The 16,048-nt window shown below is 33.7% G+C and overlaps 1 protein-coding gene across 5 annotated transcripts in view; it reads right to left on the bottom strand.

Annotated features, from left to right (window-relative positions):
* LOC145293016 (transmembrane channel-like protein 5) overlaps positions 1 to 16,048 on the bottom strand; it is a 120,822-nt gene that overhangs the window by 59,171 nt on the left and 45,603 nt on the right. For all 5 annotated transcript variants that reach the window (XR_013869641.1, XM_080139293.1, XM_080139292.1 and 2 more), the window contains exons 5-8: positions 7,651 to 7,729; positions 5,737 to 6,009; positions 3,900 to 4,048; positions 2,988 to 3,138 (exon numbers count right to left, since the gene is read on the bottom strand). Coding sequence is in view for 4 of the 5 variants with exons in the window: in XM_080139293.1 (XP_079995419.1) it covers positions 2,988 to 3,138; positions 3,900 to 4,048; positions 5,737 to 6,009; positions 7,651 to 7,729 (652 nt within the window). In the remaining variant the exon portion in view is untranslated. The remainder of the gene's footprint in view (positions 1 to 2,987; positions 3,139 to 3,899; positions 4,049 to 5,736; positions 6,010 to 7,650; positions 7,730 to 16,048) is intronic.

The raw sequence follows: 16,048 nt of genomic DNA on the forward strand, positions 1-16,048 counted from the left end.
AGTGTTTCACATTCCATAAGGATATGTTTGACTGTGATAGAGGTTTGGCATTTTGGTTGTAATTCTTTGTTCAGAATAGAGGAGTGTGTGAGATTTGTGTGCGGATTTCAATTTCTTTTAGTGTACATTCCATTCTTAGTACGAATGGTTTTATTGTTTTTTCTTTACTTTCAAATAGCTCTTTATATTTTGAGTTAAAAATGCTTTCATAAGCTGGGTTAGATGGGGTGGATTGGGGCACATCCACATTAATGGATTATATGAATGCTTTCATCTACCGTGAGATTGTGATGAATGATCCAATTCATCACAAAAGATTCGGTTCTCCAAATATCTGGACCGGATCAAGATACTGAATAAGTATGACAAAACAGCTAACTGAACACAAAAACGTATGTATTAAATGCTACATACATTGCTCCCCCCACCTCCCAATTTTTTTTACATTCTTATTTGTGCTATGATGCTATAATAAATTGTTTATAGTAACAAAATCTACAAGTTTGTGTACTTCTTTCCATAATTGTGCTATTCATTGTGTTCTGACTTTTTTTTTTTTTACATGGGTGTCACCACTTATCAAGGCCCAGAGGCCACTCAAGGATAAGGGTTAATAGGTATACATTAGTCATTGTGATTTTAGCATAGTAAACAGTGGGAATTTTGTAACTTGGATAACTTAGGGGGACGATTCAATTAGAACTTGTTCACATTGGACTTTTTCTTTTTTTTTTTTCATAGGTATCAACACATTATCAAGGCCAAGAGGCCACTCAAGGATAAGGGTTAAAGAGTGTACAGTAGAAATTAACATTCCATTCATCATTTCCAGAATCAATATCCCTATTTCTGACAAAAACATAAATGCTAACTTTATCACAACATGTTCATGTAACTGCTAAAGAGATAAGGGTTATTTGGCAGTTTAACTCATGGTACTCTTCTGTAATGAAAACAGAAAAGTTGAACAAGGCGGTGATTGAATGAAAATCGTCACCATGCGTAAAAGTTTCTTTTCATGTAATATTCACGTTTATTTACTTAAATATTGAAAATAGACATAATAGATAATTTTATTGTTTATATTATTTTTTTCCAATATTGCAAATAAATATTGTTTTATTTTATTATTGTATTTCTAATGAATAGTTTTTTCATACAATTTTAAGAATATATAGTCTTTAAATAGTTATTTAAATAATTTATGTACATTTGTTTTTTTTTTTTCAAAACTAATGAATCTGAAAACCTGTGCAATCTATTGCAATCAATTACGTCTGTTTAATCAAATTACAGAAAAATTTTAACTTCTGTAAATTAAGTTGATGAAAAAGTGAAAGGAATTTGGAAACATTTAAACTGTCAAATAGAAACCCCTTTGTGGTGAACCATAAGTACAATTTTGTGAATCCTGATGATCCAGCTATACACACACAAACATGATTGAAGGATCGTGGAGCATAAGTAAAATGAAACCAAGATGTATGAGAGGTACAAACTCTGCAAATTTCAATGGTCACGTACACAAATTTCTTTGGCACCACCAATTAAAAAAAAAAAAATTTTTTTTCGTCAACATCATCTGCTGGACTCATATTTATTATGTAGTTTAAAGTTCAATTATTCATACTTTTGATTTTGGAGAACTTCAAGTTATCTTGGAACCGTTATCATTTATTAATTTCTGTTAAAATATTCAGATTTTTGGAATTATTACACGTATAAAAAAAAAAAAAATTATCGAATAAACAAGCTGAGCATGTGAGGTCTTCTTCCACAAGTGAAAAATTTACTTTCGCCATGACCAATGTCTGTGCAAAATTTTTTTTAAATCCAAGGCGTGGTTACTGAGAAAAGTGCAAACAAACGAACAGGAGTTAATTACTAGATCCAAAATACACATAAATTTCATAAAAATAAATAACCATATTTCATAAAAATAAATAAACATATTTCATAAAAATAAATAAACATATTTCATAAAAATAAATAAACATATTTCATAAAAATAAATAAACATATTTCATAAAAATAAATAAACATATTTCATAAAAATAAATAAACATATTTCATAAAAATAAATAAACATTTCATAACAGTAAATAAACATTTCATAACAGCAAATAAACATATTTAAAAGATTTTTTCACATAATATTCTGATCTTTCAATACTGAAAAGAAACAAGTTGGAACGTTTTCATTCAATCACTGCAACTTTTATGTCTTTATGACAAAAGAGTATACGGAGTTCAACTTTAAAATAACCAAGAGATGATTTCAAACGATTTGAACTGCTAGATTTCAATGACTAATTAACAAGCAAAAAGGATATAATGAAAATGCTCTTTCAAACCAAAGCGTAACATAAAATTATGAAGCCGTATGGCTTTTCAGGAAGTGATGTCAAATAACAGGAAGTAGTTTTACTGAAGGTAAAAGAAAAGACTAGACTCTCTCTCTGAAATAAGGTTCCAAACTGGTTTTGAAACCTAGTAGGTGATAACCTTTTCTCCTCCTAGCAATGTCTTTCTCAGAAGAGACATTGTGGATCTATCTCTCGTCTTTGTTATTTTCTTGGCAAGTGCTCGACTGAGCTCCAATCTATGGTTCTCTCTGTGTCTAAATCTAAACATAAATTCCATGAGCAAAGTTTCTTTCATAGAAGTGTCTGCCTGTAGAAGTTTATACTGCAGGTCTGCTTTCCAGCTGATTACAACAGTTGTCTTCAAGTCCAATATAAACCAGTTCTTGTTGAATCGTTTCTGTAATCAAATTCTTCTCAATTTCTACCACTACCAATCACTTAGCTATTGTCTCACTAACCACTTTTTACTCATTAATCCTTGTACTTGAATCTCCTTCAGGCCTTTATAACTGGTGACACCTTTGTCAAAAAAAAAAATAGCAATGTTACAATGATGGACAGAGTTCTCGAAAGTGACATGATAACACATTTTAAGAGAAAAGCGAAAATGATAAAACGTACTTTAAATTCATTGCCCATACTTTTATGTTTCAGTGTTGCGGCATTCTTTGATGTGATCCCATAGTCCCAACCACAAAACAATTTGGTCACAAAATAATAAGTCGTCTCGTTACCTGCTTCCACGTAATTAATTTTGTAAGACTTTGCGATGCTGAGAAAGACAAAAAGAAAATTAATTTCTAAATGATATAAAAAAGTTTTTTTTTTCAAAAAAAAAAAAAAATTAATATTTTTATTATTAAATAATCAATTTATGTTTATTTCACATATAGGCTATCTCGGTATGAACATGGCTCATCTACATGTATATATATCTAAAAAAGGAAAATTTAGATCCTCTAAAAGCTGAAATAATAATTCTGTATCAAAATTTTTATAAGACATATTTGAAATGAGTACATCTTTTATCAGCATCAGTGTTTCAGCATCATTCTCAAAGCAAAACGGTTGGATTATACCAGGTTTTGGGATGGCAACCGCAAAGAATACACTTAATCTGAATTTCCGACCCCTAGAACATGCTGACATAGCCTGATAGAGAGAAATGAGTTTTATCATTGTCCCTCCTCATTTGGAGGTTAATACCTCCACCAATGTTATCTTCTTGAATGATTTATAAAAACCTAGAAAATTAAGACTAATATCATTTGACCTTTCTTTAATGAAATTACTCATTTAACTCCTCTGTCCTCTTCATGAATCGTTTGAAGTTTTAGCCTTCAGAGCAAAATCAACATTTTCAGTTTTTAGGGAAAAATTATAAGAGGAGAAAAGGCAAGGAGAGAGAGGAAGATAAAAATGATGAAAAGAGAAAGAAAAAAAAAAATATAAACCAACAAAAAAACAAATAAATAAGGACATAAGACTCTAGTGAGTTGTCATAAATCAGCTTTTCCTAATGTAGTAGCTTACCTGTAAGCAATTATTGCTAGTAAGAGTAGATAATTAAATCCACTCGTCAAAAAATAGGCGTACGTCATATTATAAGCAGTGGAACCAGTTATTGAAATGCTTTCATTTGTATAGAATCCATAATAAAGTTCCGTTGATTCAAGCCAACCCTGCATTGAAGGAGAAAAATAATCATGAAAAATGATAACTAAGGCGAAGAACGAATTCACAGAATTAAAATAAGAATCAGAAACATTATCACATTCCATTTTACATAACAGTTTTTAGAAATTAACTTTCAAATTGACCTATCTCTGGCCTAGTCTTTAAAATATTCAGATTTTTGGAATTATTACACGTATAAAAAGGTCCATTTTTGCCACTTCCTCCAATGTTTTTCTTGGCTTTCCCTTGTGAACCGAATCTGCTACCTCAACTGTTCTACATAAAGTAAATCAAGACCTTTTGTTTATTCAACGTGACCATACCATCTAAGTCTACTCTTCTGCACACATCTTTCTATACGGTCCAGATTTAGATCTTCATCAAATCAATATACAATTCAGACTGTGATATGACTTGATCCAATACCATAAATAGTGAAAGTCATTCGACCTTTTATGATTTTTTTTTTATCTTGGCAGTCATAAGCACATGCTGTACTGTCAACCATGGATGAAAGCTTACCTTTGGGATTTCCTCCTTGCTCCCCTGACCATACAACCATTTAGAAATTTTAATGCAATGTGAGCAAATGTTTTACTGCCTATGCCTAACTTCAGACAGATTACTTTCCCCCCCTATAAATCTGGTTCCTATCACAGTAGCCCCTTATGTTTCAGTGGCAATATTCTTTGTTTGGGGTGAATGAGATGATGTATGGCAGTGAAACTTAGCCAATGAGAGTTGAGGACATGTGTTGCATGAAGTGACATATGTGAATGTACATGTTGGATGCCTGAGTGTTAAAGACAGGCTTAATTCTGATGAGGTCAGAGAAAAATCAAATTTGGAAAGTATAGCGAGATGTGTGTAAAATAGGGGATGATTTTTAACATATTTTCCCTCAATAATAATTATCAGTTAATATATAGCATGATTAATTATACAACGAACTGTACATTGTTAAATAGCATTGTCGCCCATGTAGGAATATCATAACGGTGTAGAGAGGCATAGAAACAAGTGGCCATGGTTGGCATGTGCTTGCTGTAAGGAAGCAGTGGCGCGTGAACCTAGAAACCTTCAAATACAAAAATAAAGTGATTATACAAATTTGGACGCTGTTGGAAGTCCTTGGTGGCAAAATAAAAGACTGATTTTTTGCTCAACATATCTTTTGGTTTTGGACACTACCTCAATTTTATTGTTCGTTAGAGAAAAAAAAAGGAAAAATAAAAGGATTGCTACTGCTTAGGTGAAAAGCGAACATGTTCATCGTGGAAAAAAAGATCACAAAATAATCCAACCTGAGCGTGTGTTTTCTTTTCGACTCTAAATAATTTATGTGACTGAAATAGGAATTAATTGCCTATATACATATTTCAGTCATATAAATTACAAATAATCCTTCAATTATGCAAGAAAGTTAAACAATAGATCAGAGTTCTTTAGTAGATATAGAACAGTTGAAGTAACAGGGCCAGTTCACAAAGGAAAATATGGGAAAAAGTTATAAGGATGGATTTGAGAAAAAGAAGGATAAATAAAGACCTGGTCAAAAATAGGTTTGTTTGGAAATCAATTTCTAAGTCATACAACACCTGGCAGCATATAAAATGCAAGTTAAATAGAATATAATGATAAAAGACGGTTCTAAACTAAAAAAATAAAATAAAATCCAAAAGGTCATGCTCACCTTTCCCGTCAATAAGTCAGTCCCAACAAATACGGTGTTATTGGCATATCCTCTTGGTTCCATTTGGAGAAATCTATAGAGTAACTGCGGAAGAACTTGGAAACAAAATGCCAAAAAGAAAGAAAATACATTCCACAGAAAAAGCCATTTTAGGAACAAAAAATATGAAGTGACGCTCGTACCAAAATGGCCCTTCACCTTCTTGATAGCATTCGTCCAAGGGTCCATGTAAAACGTTAAATTATTCACACGTCTTTTGAATTTGTTCCATGACTGAAAGAAAAAAAAAAAAAGTTGAATTATTTTTTGTTTTGTGGCATATCAACATTTTTGGGGTTATTTAAAGCTGAAACAAAATATGTGCAGTAAAATAGTTATTGGATACTAGCTGGACCACTGTGAAAATTATACGGTAATTTCTGCATCAATATGTATCATTTACTGCTTGAAATTAAAAAAAAATAAATAAATAAAAATAACTTTTTGCTTCCGTACAAATAATTGTTATTGTCAGTGAAAAAAAAATTCTTCAAATATATAAAAAAACGATTGTCTTTTTATTTAAAATTGTAGCAATTTAATACTTTTTAAAGCAATTAACATTATCCATCTTCTTAGAATAAAAACAATTGCCAGTCTTCAAATTTATAAAACGAATGTCACTTTTTCTTAAATATATTTATTAAAAATTGTACTGTTTTAGTTGGATAGGCAACAATTTGATTTTGAAACAAATTAAAAATGCGTAAAGTTGGATTTTTTTTTACCTTAACGACATCGGATAAGTCGTTAATCACTGATAGAAGAATCTCATTTGTTTTAATGTGTGAAGCAGACATACAAACATGAAATGCCTTAGAATATTATTATGTAGATAATAATTAGAGAGCACGGCATCATCACGTTGATACACCGGTTCCAGTTGGATCACCGAAGTTAAGCAACATTGAACCTGGTCAGTACTAAATGGATGATCATTTGGGACTTCCAAGTGCTGTGTATGCTCTTCGTTTATCTCGGCATTATTTCCAGTTGTCCTGGACTTCTCCTTGCCACAGAACTCAAACAGTGCTAATTCAAGAGAGGTGTAGTGGAGGGGGGGGTCCACAACCCTTGCCTCACAATTACATGTGCAGCTGCCTCTTCATCTTTCGAGACTGAATGAAGGCATCGAATTAGAGAGATTAAAAAAATTTTAGTTTTGTTTAATTTACAATTTTTAATTACAATTTTAAAAAAAAATCTTAATTGATATTTCAATCAATAATAAATAAGAATTCCACACTGCTTTCTACATAAATCTGTATAATTAACTAATAAAAATAATATTACATTTAAAAAAATAAATGCCTGTCAAGGTCAATACTATTTAGAAAAAAAAAAAGTATGTACTCAACCCCCAATCCCCCTTCTCCAAGTTGGAAAGATGACTTATGTAGCACTACATTGGACAAATTCTTCGATTTTTAGCAAAATATCTTTGGTAAAGTTCTAGTAGTATACAACTGAAATCTTGTTTGACACATCATGAGTTGCTTAGTAGATAGTGATGTCTCTGTTTCTTTTTCTCTATTTCTTCTTGTTGCAGATGAGAAAAAAATATTCTTTTCATTCACACTTAATTTAACCTTTTTCCTCTAATTGCAAGTTTCACATCAAACGTTTTTTTTTTTTTTTTCATCCGACAATATTGTCACACTTATATTTATGACATTAGAGATGTCTGCGTTCAATAAATTCTAGCTAAATAAAGCGACCTGTTCAATCTGCTACTTCTCACTTGTGACATTAAAGCCATATGAGAACAATACCTTCCCCCCACCCCATGTCCTTCGGTATACAGCAGAAAGATATGAAGATGTTGATGCTGTGAAAGAGATGTCCAATAAAAAAAAAGAAAAGAAAAAAACCTACTCCACTAATGCCGGAAGAAAACCATGTTGAATATTTTAATCTCTTTGAGCTCGACTGTTGGTATTCGGAGAGATGTTGTCTGAAAAAGAAACATTTACATTTATTTTTACTACATCGTTATGTACACAACGTTTAAAGACAACAAGAATGATGAATATCCATCTCTTACGTGATCATAATGACAAAAATCTATGCAGATCACTAACAGATAACATCTGATCAGAAGAATAACATCTGATTGACACAGAGACACAGGTTGCCAGAAAAATGAGGTTCGTCTGATTGATACAGAGATATTTGGGTGCTAATACAGAGAGTGATCAGTGCTATATTTTAAATCGTATTTCCAAGTTTAATTAAAGTTTTATGATGTTTTTTTATTCAATTTTAAGGTTAAAGTACAGAATAGGTACAAAACACCCTCCCCTCCCCATGTTAAGAATGGCTTTTTAAATAATAACATTTCAGCACGGATCACTCTCTGCATGAGTACCGACATTTGTAAGGGCACTAAACGAAATACATCCATTTGTTAAGCCACATTATGATTTTATTTGATTGCTTTCTTTTTATGGCATATCAACCCTTTTCGGGTTATTTAATGCTAAATCTGGTCATTTTGGTAAGTTTTTATGCTTAAAGTTCTTAATATTTTCAAATATTGATTCATGAAGTTTGAATTGGTTGTTTTCTTTTACAGCATATCAATCATTTTCAGATTATTCGATTCTAAATACAGTCATTTCAATAAAAAATTTTATGCTTCAAGTTCAAATATTTATTCATTGTGTTTAGTTTGGATGTTTTGTAAAGGAAACTTGTTTTTGACTTTGCAGAACTTGATTGTTTTGCAAAGAAAAAAAAAACAACCAATTACATCAATGTTTGGTGTATTTTAGGTAGAGTATCTTCAGACAGCCTGATCTGGTAGCACCAGAGCCACATTCTCTAGGGAACATGGCTACATTGAGTGTGTAAATAAAATACCAGATTGTCTCTGCCAGTTGAGGATTCATGTTTAAATCGAGATCAACAGAATTCAGGAGATAAATTTTCTAAAATCTCCTGTGTACTCCTGACTCTCAGGAGTAGTTGTTTGCTGCAAATGAAAAAAGACTTTATACTGTTATTTTTAAACATAAGTGTTGCCATTTTTTTTTTTTTTTACACAAAGTGGCAAAATAAACATAGAAACTAGATCAAGCAGTCAGTCAGCTTCTTGTCTTTCTATTATATTGAACCAGTTATTCAAGAGGTAGAGAGAGAGAGGGGGAGGCAGTAAGACGCTTAACAATGAGTCCAATATGCTACTGACGGACTGAGATACTGTTCTGTACAGTCATAGGGTGTTCACCCTCCCAGGCTTTACTTTTTCCCTTTGAGAAGGAAGAGTTTATTACTAATCACCTGAAGCACTTCTACCAGGAATGCCATAAGTACACCAAGAGATTGAAAGCAAAAGCTTTCGGTCAACACTGGTTCATTTTAACCTTCATACATGGCATTCTGTAAACAAAAAAAACACACAAGTGGTTCGTTTTTTTGGTTAACAAGATTTTTTATGCAAGGTATATATTTTTTTTTTTTTTTAACTTTAATAAAAGCCATTCAAACAAAACTTTTAAAACACAATTGAGAGATAAAGTTTTATTTGAAGATGATAGGGGAAAGGAATAAATGTTTTTAATGTAGGCTACAAAACTTTGCTCAAGGAGGTGAATAAGGCAAAAGTTGTTGCTCTTCTGGTCGACTTGTCCTTCAAGTCATCTAAACATTGCACTCAGAATGCAAATAAAGCAAGGAGTACTCCATTTCTAATGCAAAAATCACTCCTGAAATATTTCTCCCACTTTTGTCTTTCTCATTAAACTACTGTTATGGTATGATGAACCGGCCTCTGTTCCATACATGGAACAGAAGCCTAGACACTAACAGTAGTCTAACGAGAAAGACAAAATGTAAGTAAAATTTTAACTCCTTTTTCTGTATAAGTTTAAAAAATGTGCAAATAATTAAAAATTAAAAACTATAATGACTACTGTATCCCAGGCAACGCTGAGCAAGTTTGTTAGACAAATCTAGCTGGTATCAGAAGAGATTGTCAACTATCGGCCATCTGTCCTGTATTTGAAAAAAAAGCTAAAGAAAGTTTTTGTTTGTTGATAGAAAAGAAAAACCTTAAAATGATGTTTGCTTTCCTGGGTTGGAGTGAGGGAGGCGGGGTTGAACACATATCAATTGAAGACCTCCCAGAAAGTTAACATGACAACAAGAAATAATTTAAATGACGATGGAAGGGGATTGTAAAAATACAAATAGCCGGTAACCAATTTCTTTGGAGGAAAGAGAAAAGAAAAGGATTTCAGAAGAAAAGTGGAAAAGGAAAAAGAGAAGAGAAAGGGGTGATCTCAGAGTGCTGGAGGGAGAAATAGCTGACTTCCTAAAAACCAGATGCCCAGCAAAATCAGGAGCTTTTTTCTCTCTGGCTGACTGGGAGATATGGGCCTTTTTCCTTTGGCCGGATCGGATGGGGGATATGGGTCTCTGCCTTGTAAACTAATTAACAGAGAATTTTTGAGAGCTAGCCCCCAAAATTTGTAAGTTGAAAAAAGGTAGAAAGAATTTGATTCAGTTAAAAAATCCAGCATACAGAAAATTTGTTTTGCTTTAGTCCAGAGAAGACACAAATTAATCTCCTTTTTCTTTTTCTTCCTCCTTTGTACAGATTATATATTGAATTATTGCATGCAAATAATTATTTTTTGATAAGAGAATGATCTCTGATGTTCGTTAATTATTGATCGACTATTGATTTGAAAACGACTTTGTTGTTTCCAAATTTGTCCTGATAATGAATGCTCAGGTTGCAGCAGAGGGAAACGGTATATCAACTAACACCAGAGAATCTATTGAGAAAAAAAAATTCAACCACATCTGACAACAAACAGCCAGCCAAGAGACCAGTTTGGTAAGGTAACAGAACAGCCAACATGTTGAAGGTATTGCCAATAGACTTAAGATCGTTGCAAGTTTTGTGTATTCAGAGCATTAGAGTCATAAATTCCAGTGACAAACGAGTGTCTGGTTATCTTTTGAGGAGTTCAACACTAGACGAAGCTAAAAGTGTTACCACTGGGACTTAGGATTACTGCACATCTTTTTTCTTTTCTGTATGGCTATACTCAGTGGTTTACAATAGCACTTGTAGTCCCTTGACATACATACTCCCAACTAACATGACAAACAGCAAAATCACACCTCTTTACTCTTGAGGTCCCTAATTGCCGGAAATAGATTTCTTTTTCCACTCAGACTGCTAGAATTCCTCGTTTCCTGCTCCCTTGACTGTATTAATCTGCAGAAGCTTAAATGTAAATGTGAACAGACATCTCGCTGCTCAACTCCCCACAGTCTCCTGTTAGACATGATCTGAAATAGTAGCTCCTTATGTCCAAGTAGCAACATGTCTTGTTTAGAAAAGAAAAAAAAGCAGTTGCGGATCTGAAGGTTTTAATGGCACTGTCAGAGCAAGAACTCTTACTTTATATACAGACTAGCAAAGATACCCACACTTTGCACAGGACTTTACTAAACACTTGGGTACCTGCTTTGTGGGCACCCTTGCAGTAAGGGGATATTATAAGGGCAACTATTGTTTAAAGGTGCTTAAAGTTTTTTTTAATTACCTTCTAAAGTGACTCAAATCCAACTATGAACTTTAACGCATATAGGTTATATCAAAACTGACACTTATATTGTTACACATTATCAAATTGAAACAATTATATGGAGGTGGAGAAGGGTGATCCGATTCAAATTCACAAAGAAGTTTGCTGGCGCCATGGTTGTGGAGCTCTGGGATGGTAGCGAACACCAACTTGGTGTGCACCATCCCTAGGTGGAGAGTTTATGAAGAGCCACAACAAATATGTCCTTAACCTTTGACCTTGAAAAATGGTGTGCACCATTCTTAGCTCGGAGACCATCATCATGTCAGGTTTAGTCATAGGCTATGACTTTGACCTTTGATTGTGACCTTGGAAAATACTGTGTACTATCCCTAGGGACCATCATCATGCCAGGTTTGGTGATGATCGGTCTAGAGGTATGGGCTGTAGGTGCACACACACACACACACACACACACACGAATGCCACTACTTATATGTATATATATCGCCTTTATATATTTTAACTTTCCATCATCTAACGTGGTTTAATGTATATTTTACTTTTCAATTTCCATTTTCGCTCCTTCTCACTTACTTTCTCAACACGTGAAGATTGATTCGTGGATGAATCAAAAGTGACAATTATGCAACTTTCATTAATATTTCGATTTTGATATAAAAAAGATTATACGGAAAAAAGAAAAAAATAATCATAAAGCAGAGTAACTCCGTTGCATTTAATAATGTTTGCTTGAATAAAAAATGCTGCCTAAATATAGCAATTTCAAATATATGGGTAACTCTCCAGAGTTGGGAGCCACTGATGCTGTTTGTGATTTTTGACATTTTTTTTGCATGTTTTATAGTTTTTAACATGGCACATTGATTGGCTATTCAGTTCAAAGTGATGTTTAAATAAACTGTATAAATACTGGAGTGATGTGTGTTTGTTTTAGTGACTTTGATGCGTTTTTGTGCGACTTTTTGGCGAAAATGGTGAGCGAAAAAGTTGACATGATTGCTCATGGATTTTTACCAGTCTACTAAAGTTCAAATAAAGGCAGCCAGTCTAAATATATCCACACTGCTGCTTTCTAACTAGTTAAAATTATTAACTAATAGCATAATTTTCACACACGAATAAAGTTTCTTTTATTATTAGCCTCCAAAAGATTTACTGTCCGACGTAACGCACAATGTCCAAAAGTACCTACAAACTTTCTCTACCGGTTTGGGTTGAAGTCGGGCAGGAATACAGAATGACCGTTACTGGGTCAAAGTGTACGCATATGTGTACACATTGAATGCCTTTCATTTACCGAAAACGATCAATTAAAAGCAAATGATGAAATAGCCTTCATGTTTATCTTTCATGTCCACTTTTCAACGTTATGTAGGATAAAACAATCGTAAATAAATCTCGATCAGAAAGAAAATTTTCAGAACTATTTTCTTATCGGACACTGACACAAAGCACCGAAAAGGGGTTTCCCCTGCAGTTTTCTCAGTGTCTACACATTTAAGGCTGAAAATTCGGCGAGAAGTTGTCATGTCCTCAAAGTGTCATTGTGTTACGTTGGACTGTGTTTCGTCACCTACGCCATCCAGGGTGAGTTTTTGCTATCAAAACGTTCTTAATATGCATTTGAAAGTATATGTGTATAAAATTAATTAAAAATACTGTGATTTGAAATTGGTTTCAAGCATGGAATGTATGTTTTGTATACAGATAGACGTAAACCTGTTCGACTACCTATGTGAAAGCATGAAGAAACGTGGGTGGAAAAAAGCTATATCGTAAAAATTTGCTTTGTTTTAGTCAAATTTTTGTTCAAAGTAAAGTTGTAGAATATTAAAGTAATCTTCAAACCGAGTTTTGCTGTGAAATTTATAGGAGTTGCCGAAAAAAATGGGTTTGTTTAAATATTCCTGTCCTATGTAACAAGACACCCAGTGAATCAATCTGGCTCCTGACTGTTGGGGTCTTGTTACACAGGACATAAACTGAAACTGTCTTGTTACGTTGGACAAGTATAAAAAATTCTTTAATAAGCTTTTCCCCTCCTTAATAACTTAAATGTTGCAAATGCCCCTATCAACATTATTTTGTTTTGTGTTAAAATGTTCACATAACAATCGACCATTTTAGTTTGTTTTATCAACTTTTTGTGTAAAAAATTGCAGTTCTTCTGCACTTTACGATCTGGTCCGTGAAAAAAGACGGACATAAGACCGCCACGTTAACTGTGTTATTGTTTTCTTTTTTGCTCTTTTCTTTTTCGTGTTTTTTTCTGTTATCTTACCACACTAAGTGTGTGAGACTTTAAATAATTTTTTGAATTAAATTATTTAAAGATACAATTAGTTATTTTATAAATGAGATAGGTGGAGTATTTAAACGAAAAAGACGTTATCTCTATTTTTTTTAAATGTCATAAAGTTTTCCGACATTAAAAATAAAATAAAAATATGAAGAAATGGTTACTATAATTTCTTTACATGTCTTCAGTTTAAAAAATCAACAACAAAAGACCAACACAATTCTACTTTAAGCACAAATTATAACAGAAACATGTGTTATACATGTTGATTTCGAGCTTCTCTTGGGTTCTGCTGATTGTCATGGCTTCGGTATTACGCTGATTTTCATGTCATAGATCTCACAGCATGTGTTGAGCTGGTCTGTGTGCTCTGGCAGTTTGACTTGGTTGTCAGTCATCATGGCTTGATCGTCAGCAAACAGAAACTCGCTGAGTGCCTTCAAGTCTCAATTGGCCTTCTTTGTGATCTGGTCCATGTATATGATGAAGAGCAGGGGGAAAGGACACAGCCCTGTCTTACTCCATATGTCACAGGGAACGAGTTTCATTCATGGTGTCTTTTTACTGTGTTTGCCTTTCAGCACATTACCTGCAGAAAATGTCTACTCCGGGGTCTGCTATGTCAGATCTATCTACACCACTATCGCCACCATCACGCCACAGCACCAGATTAGCGACAAAGTATGTGAATGTGTGCCAACCAAATCCAGCATCGGGGAAGCCACAACATGATAAAAAGAAAAGGGAAAATGCAGAGTCATGTAGAGAATACAAGCTCAGGATAAAGGAAGATCTTATGAAAAATAAGGAATATAAAGAGAAGGCAAAACTCTACAGCCAAGAATATAGGCAAAACCAGTCAGATGAGAAAAGACTGCATTCAAATAAACGTGCAAAAATGCGCACGAGGGAAATGCGGGCAAGAAAGAAAGCAGAACAAGGCCTGGCAAAATCGACAAGGAAATCCGAAGAGGAGCAGCGCAAGAAATGGAGAGAGGACAAACCCCAGCAAAGGCAGAAGCTGAAAGAAAACAAGAAACTTGCATGAGTAAACAGGAAAAGAAGACGAGTCTATCAAGACAAGAAACAAAGCAAGGAAGTCAGCATGCAAGAACTCTCAGGTCCCAACCAATATGATGGAAACAATAACTGATGTCCAACCACAGGACAGCAAAGATGAACACTACTTCAGATCGTTCTTTTTTGTCACATCTGAAGATATAGACTGCAAGAGGAATAGGCCAGCAAAAACAAAGGCACACGAAAAGTGCATAGTATTAGATGTGAAGGAAATAAGAGGATGACTAGAGAACTGCCTTGTTTTTATGACCTTTGTGTCAGTGGCACTGGGTTGTGTTTGAATATTTCCATTGCAGGTCTTTGGACAGAGGGTGATCTGCACCCAAACCGCGTTCGGCGAAGGTTCAAAACTGAAAAGTAACCTGTAATGAGCAATATAAGTTCATAATAATGCTAAAATAAAAGAAATAACCTCGTTAAGATGTCTTTCGTCTATTTTGCTAATAATTTGGTGTCCATGTTACACGGGACAGTTGTGTCCTTGGTAAAATTTGACATCATATATAACAAGCACACTTTTATTTTATAAAATTTCCAATAGCATACCATGCAATAGATGTCTGTCTATCAGAAAACACCAATAAAAACATTTTATCCACATTTTAATTTTTTGGTATGCATGTCAACCAATGGCACCTAACTTTGGAGAGTTACCCATATCTATATAAATAAATGAACTCATTCCCCCCCCCCCTGTGTGAGTTTGACCTTAATAGGATTAAAAATCACAACATTATATTCAAATGTAATGTCCCCACACTTCAGCATAGGATCTGAGGTGTGCTATAGGCCTACTAACCTTACAGTTCCTTGATATTCGTACATTTCTATATTTTTTCCGGTGAGAGTTGACTGCCATAACGGTTATAATCAATGGAAGTTGTAAAATCTTTTCTTTCTATTCGATTCATTCTCCGCCCGCGACCACTTAACACCGCTGCGGATACGTCCACAGGGGAATATACGAGGAACACCTGTTTGAGTTCTTAGTTGCTTAAAAAATATGGATTGGCATTTTTCCGTCGGGTGAAACGTGACTTTATATTCCAGTTATTCTGTGGGTTACTTGTGCCATTTTATAAATTTCTTTTTTTCACTTTTTTTTCTCGCTTTATATTATTTCTCTTTTTGTAGGGGGGGGGGCGATTCAAAGGATTACTTAAACAAGACAAACTAACATTGGATTCCAGTTTTTACAAGAAACTTTAACAGTCAGCCGCCAGCATTCTTCAAATCTTGCACAGATTAGTTGCTTTAATATTTTATTTACTGTCTTTATACTTCTATTATGTTTGCACTGATTTCATACGTGATACTCGGGGGAGAG

The sequence above is a fragment of the Euprymna scolopes genome, chromosome 14, assembly GCF_053919585.1.
Source record: "Euprymna scolopes isolate OS-2025 chromosome 14, ASM5391958v1, whole genome shotgun sequence".
In the NCBI taxonomy this organism is placed as follows: Eukaryota; Metazoa; Mollusca; class Cephalopoda; order Sepiida; family Sepiolidae; genus Euprymna; species Euprymna scolopes.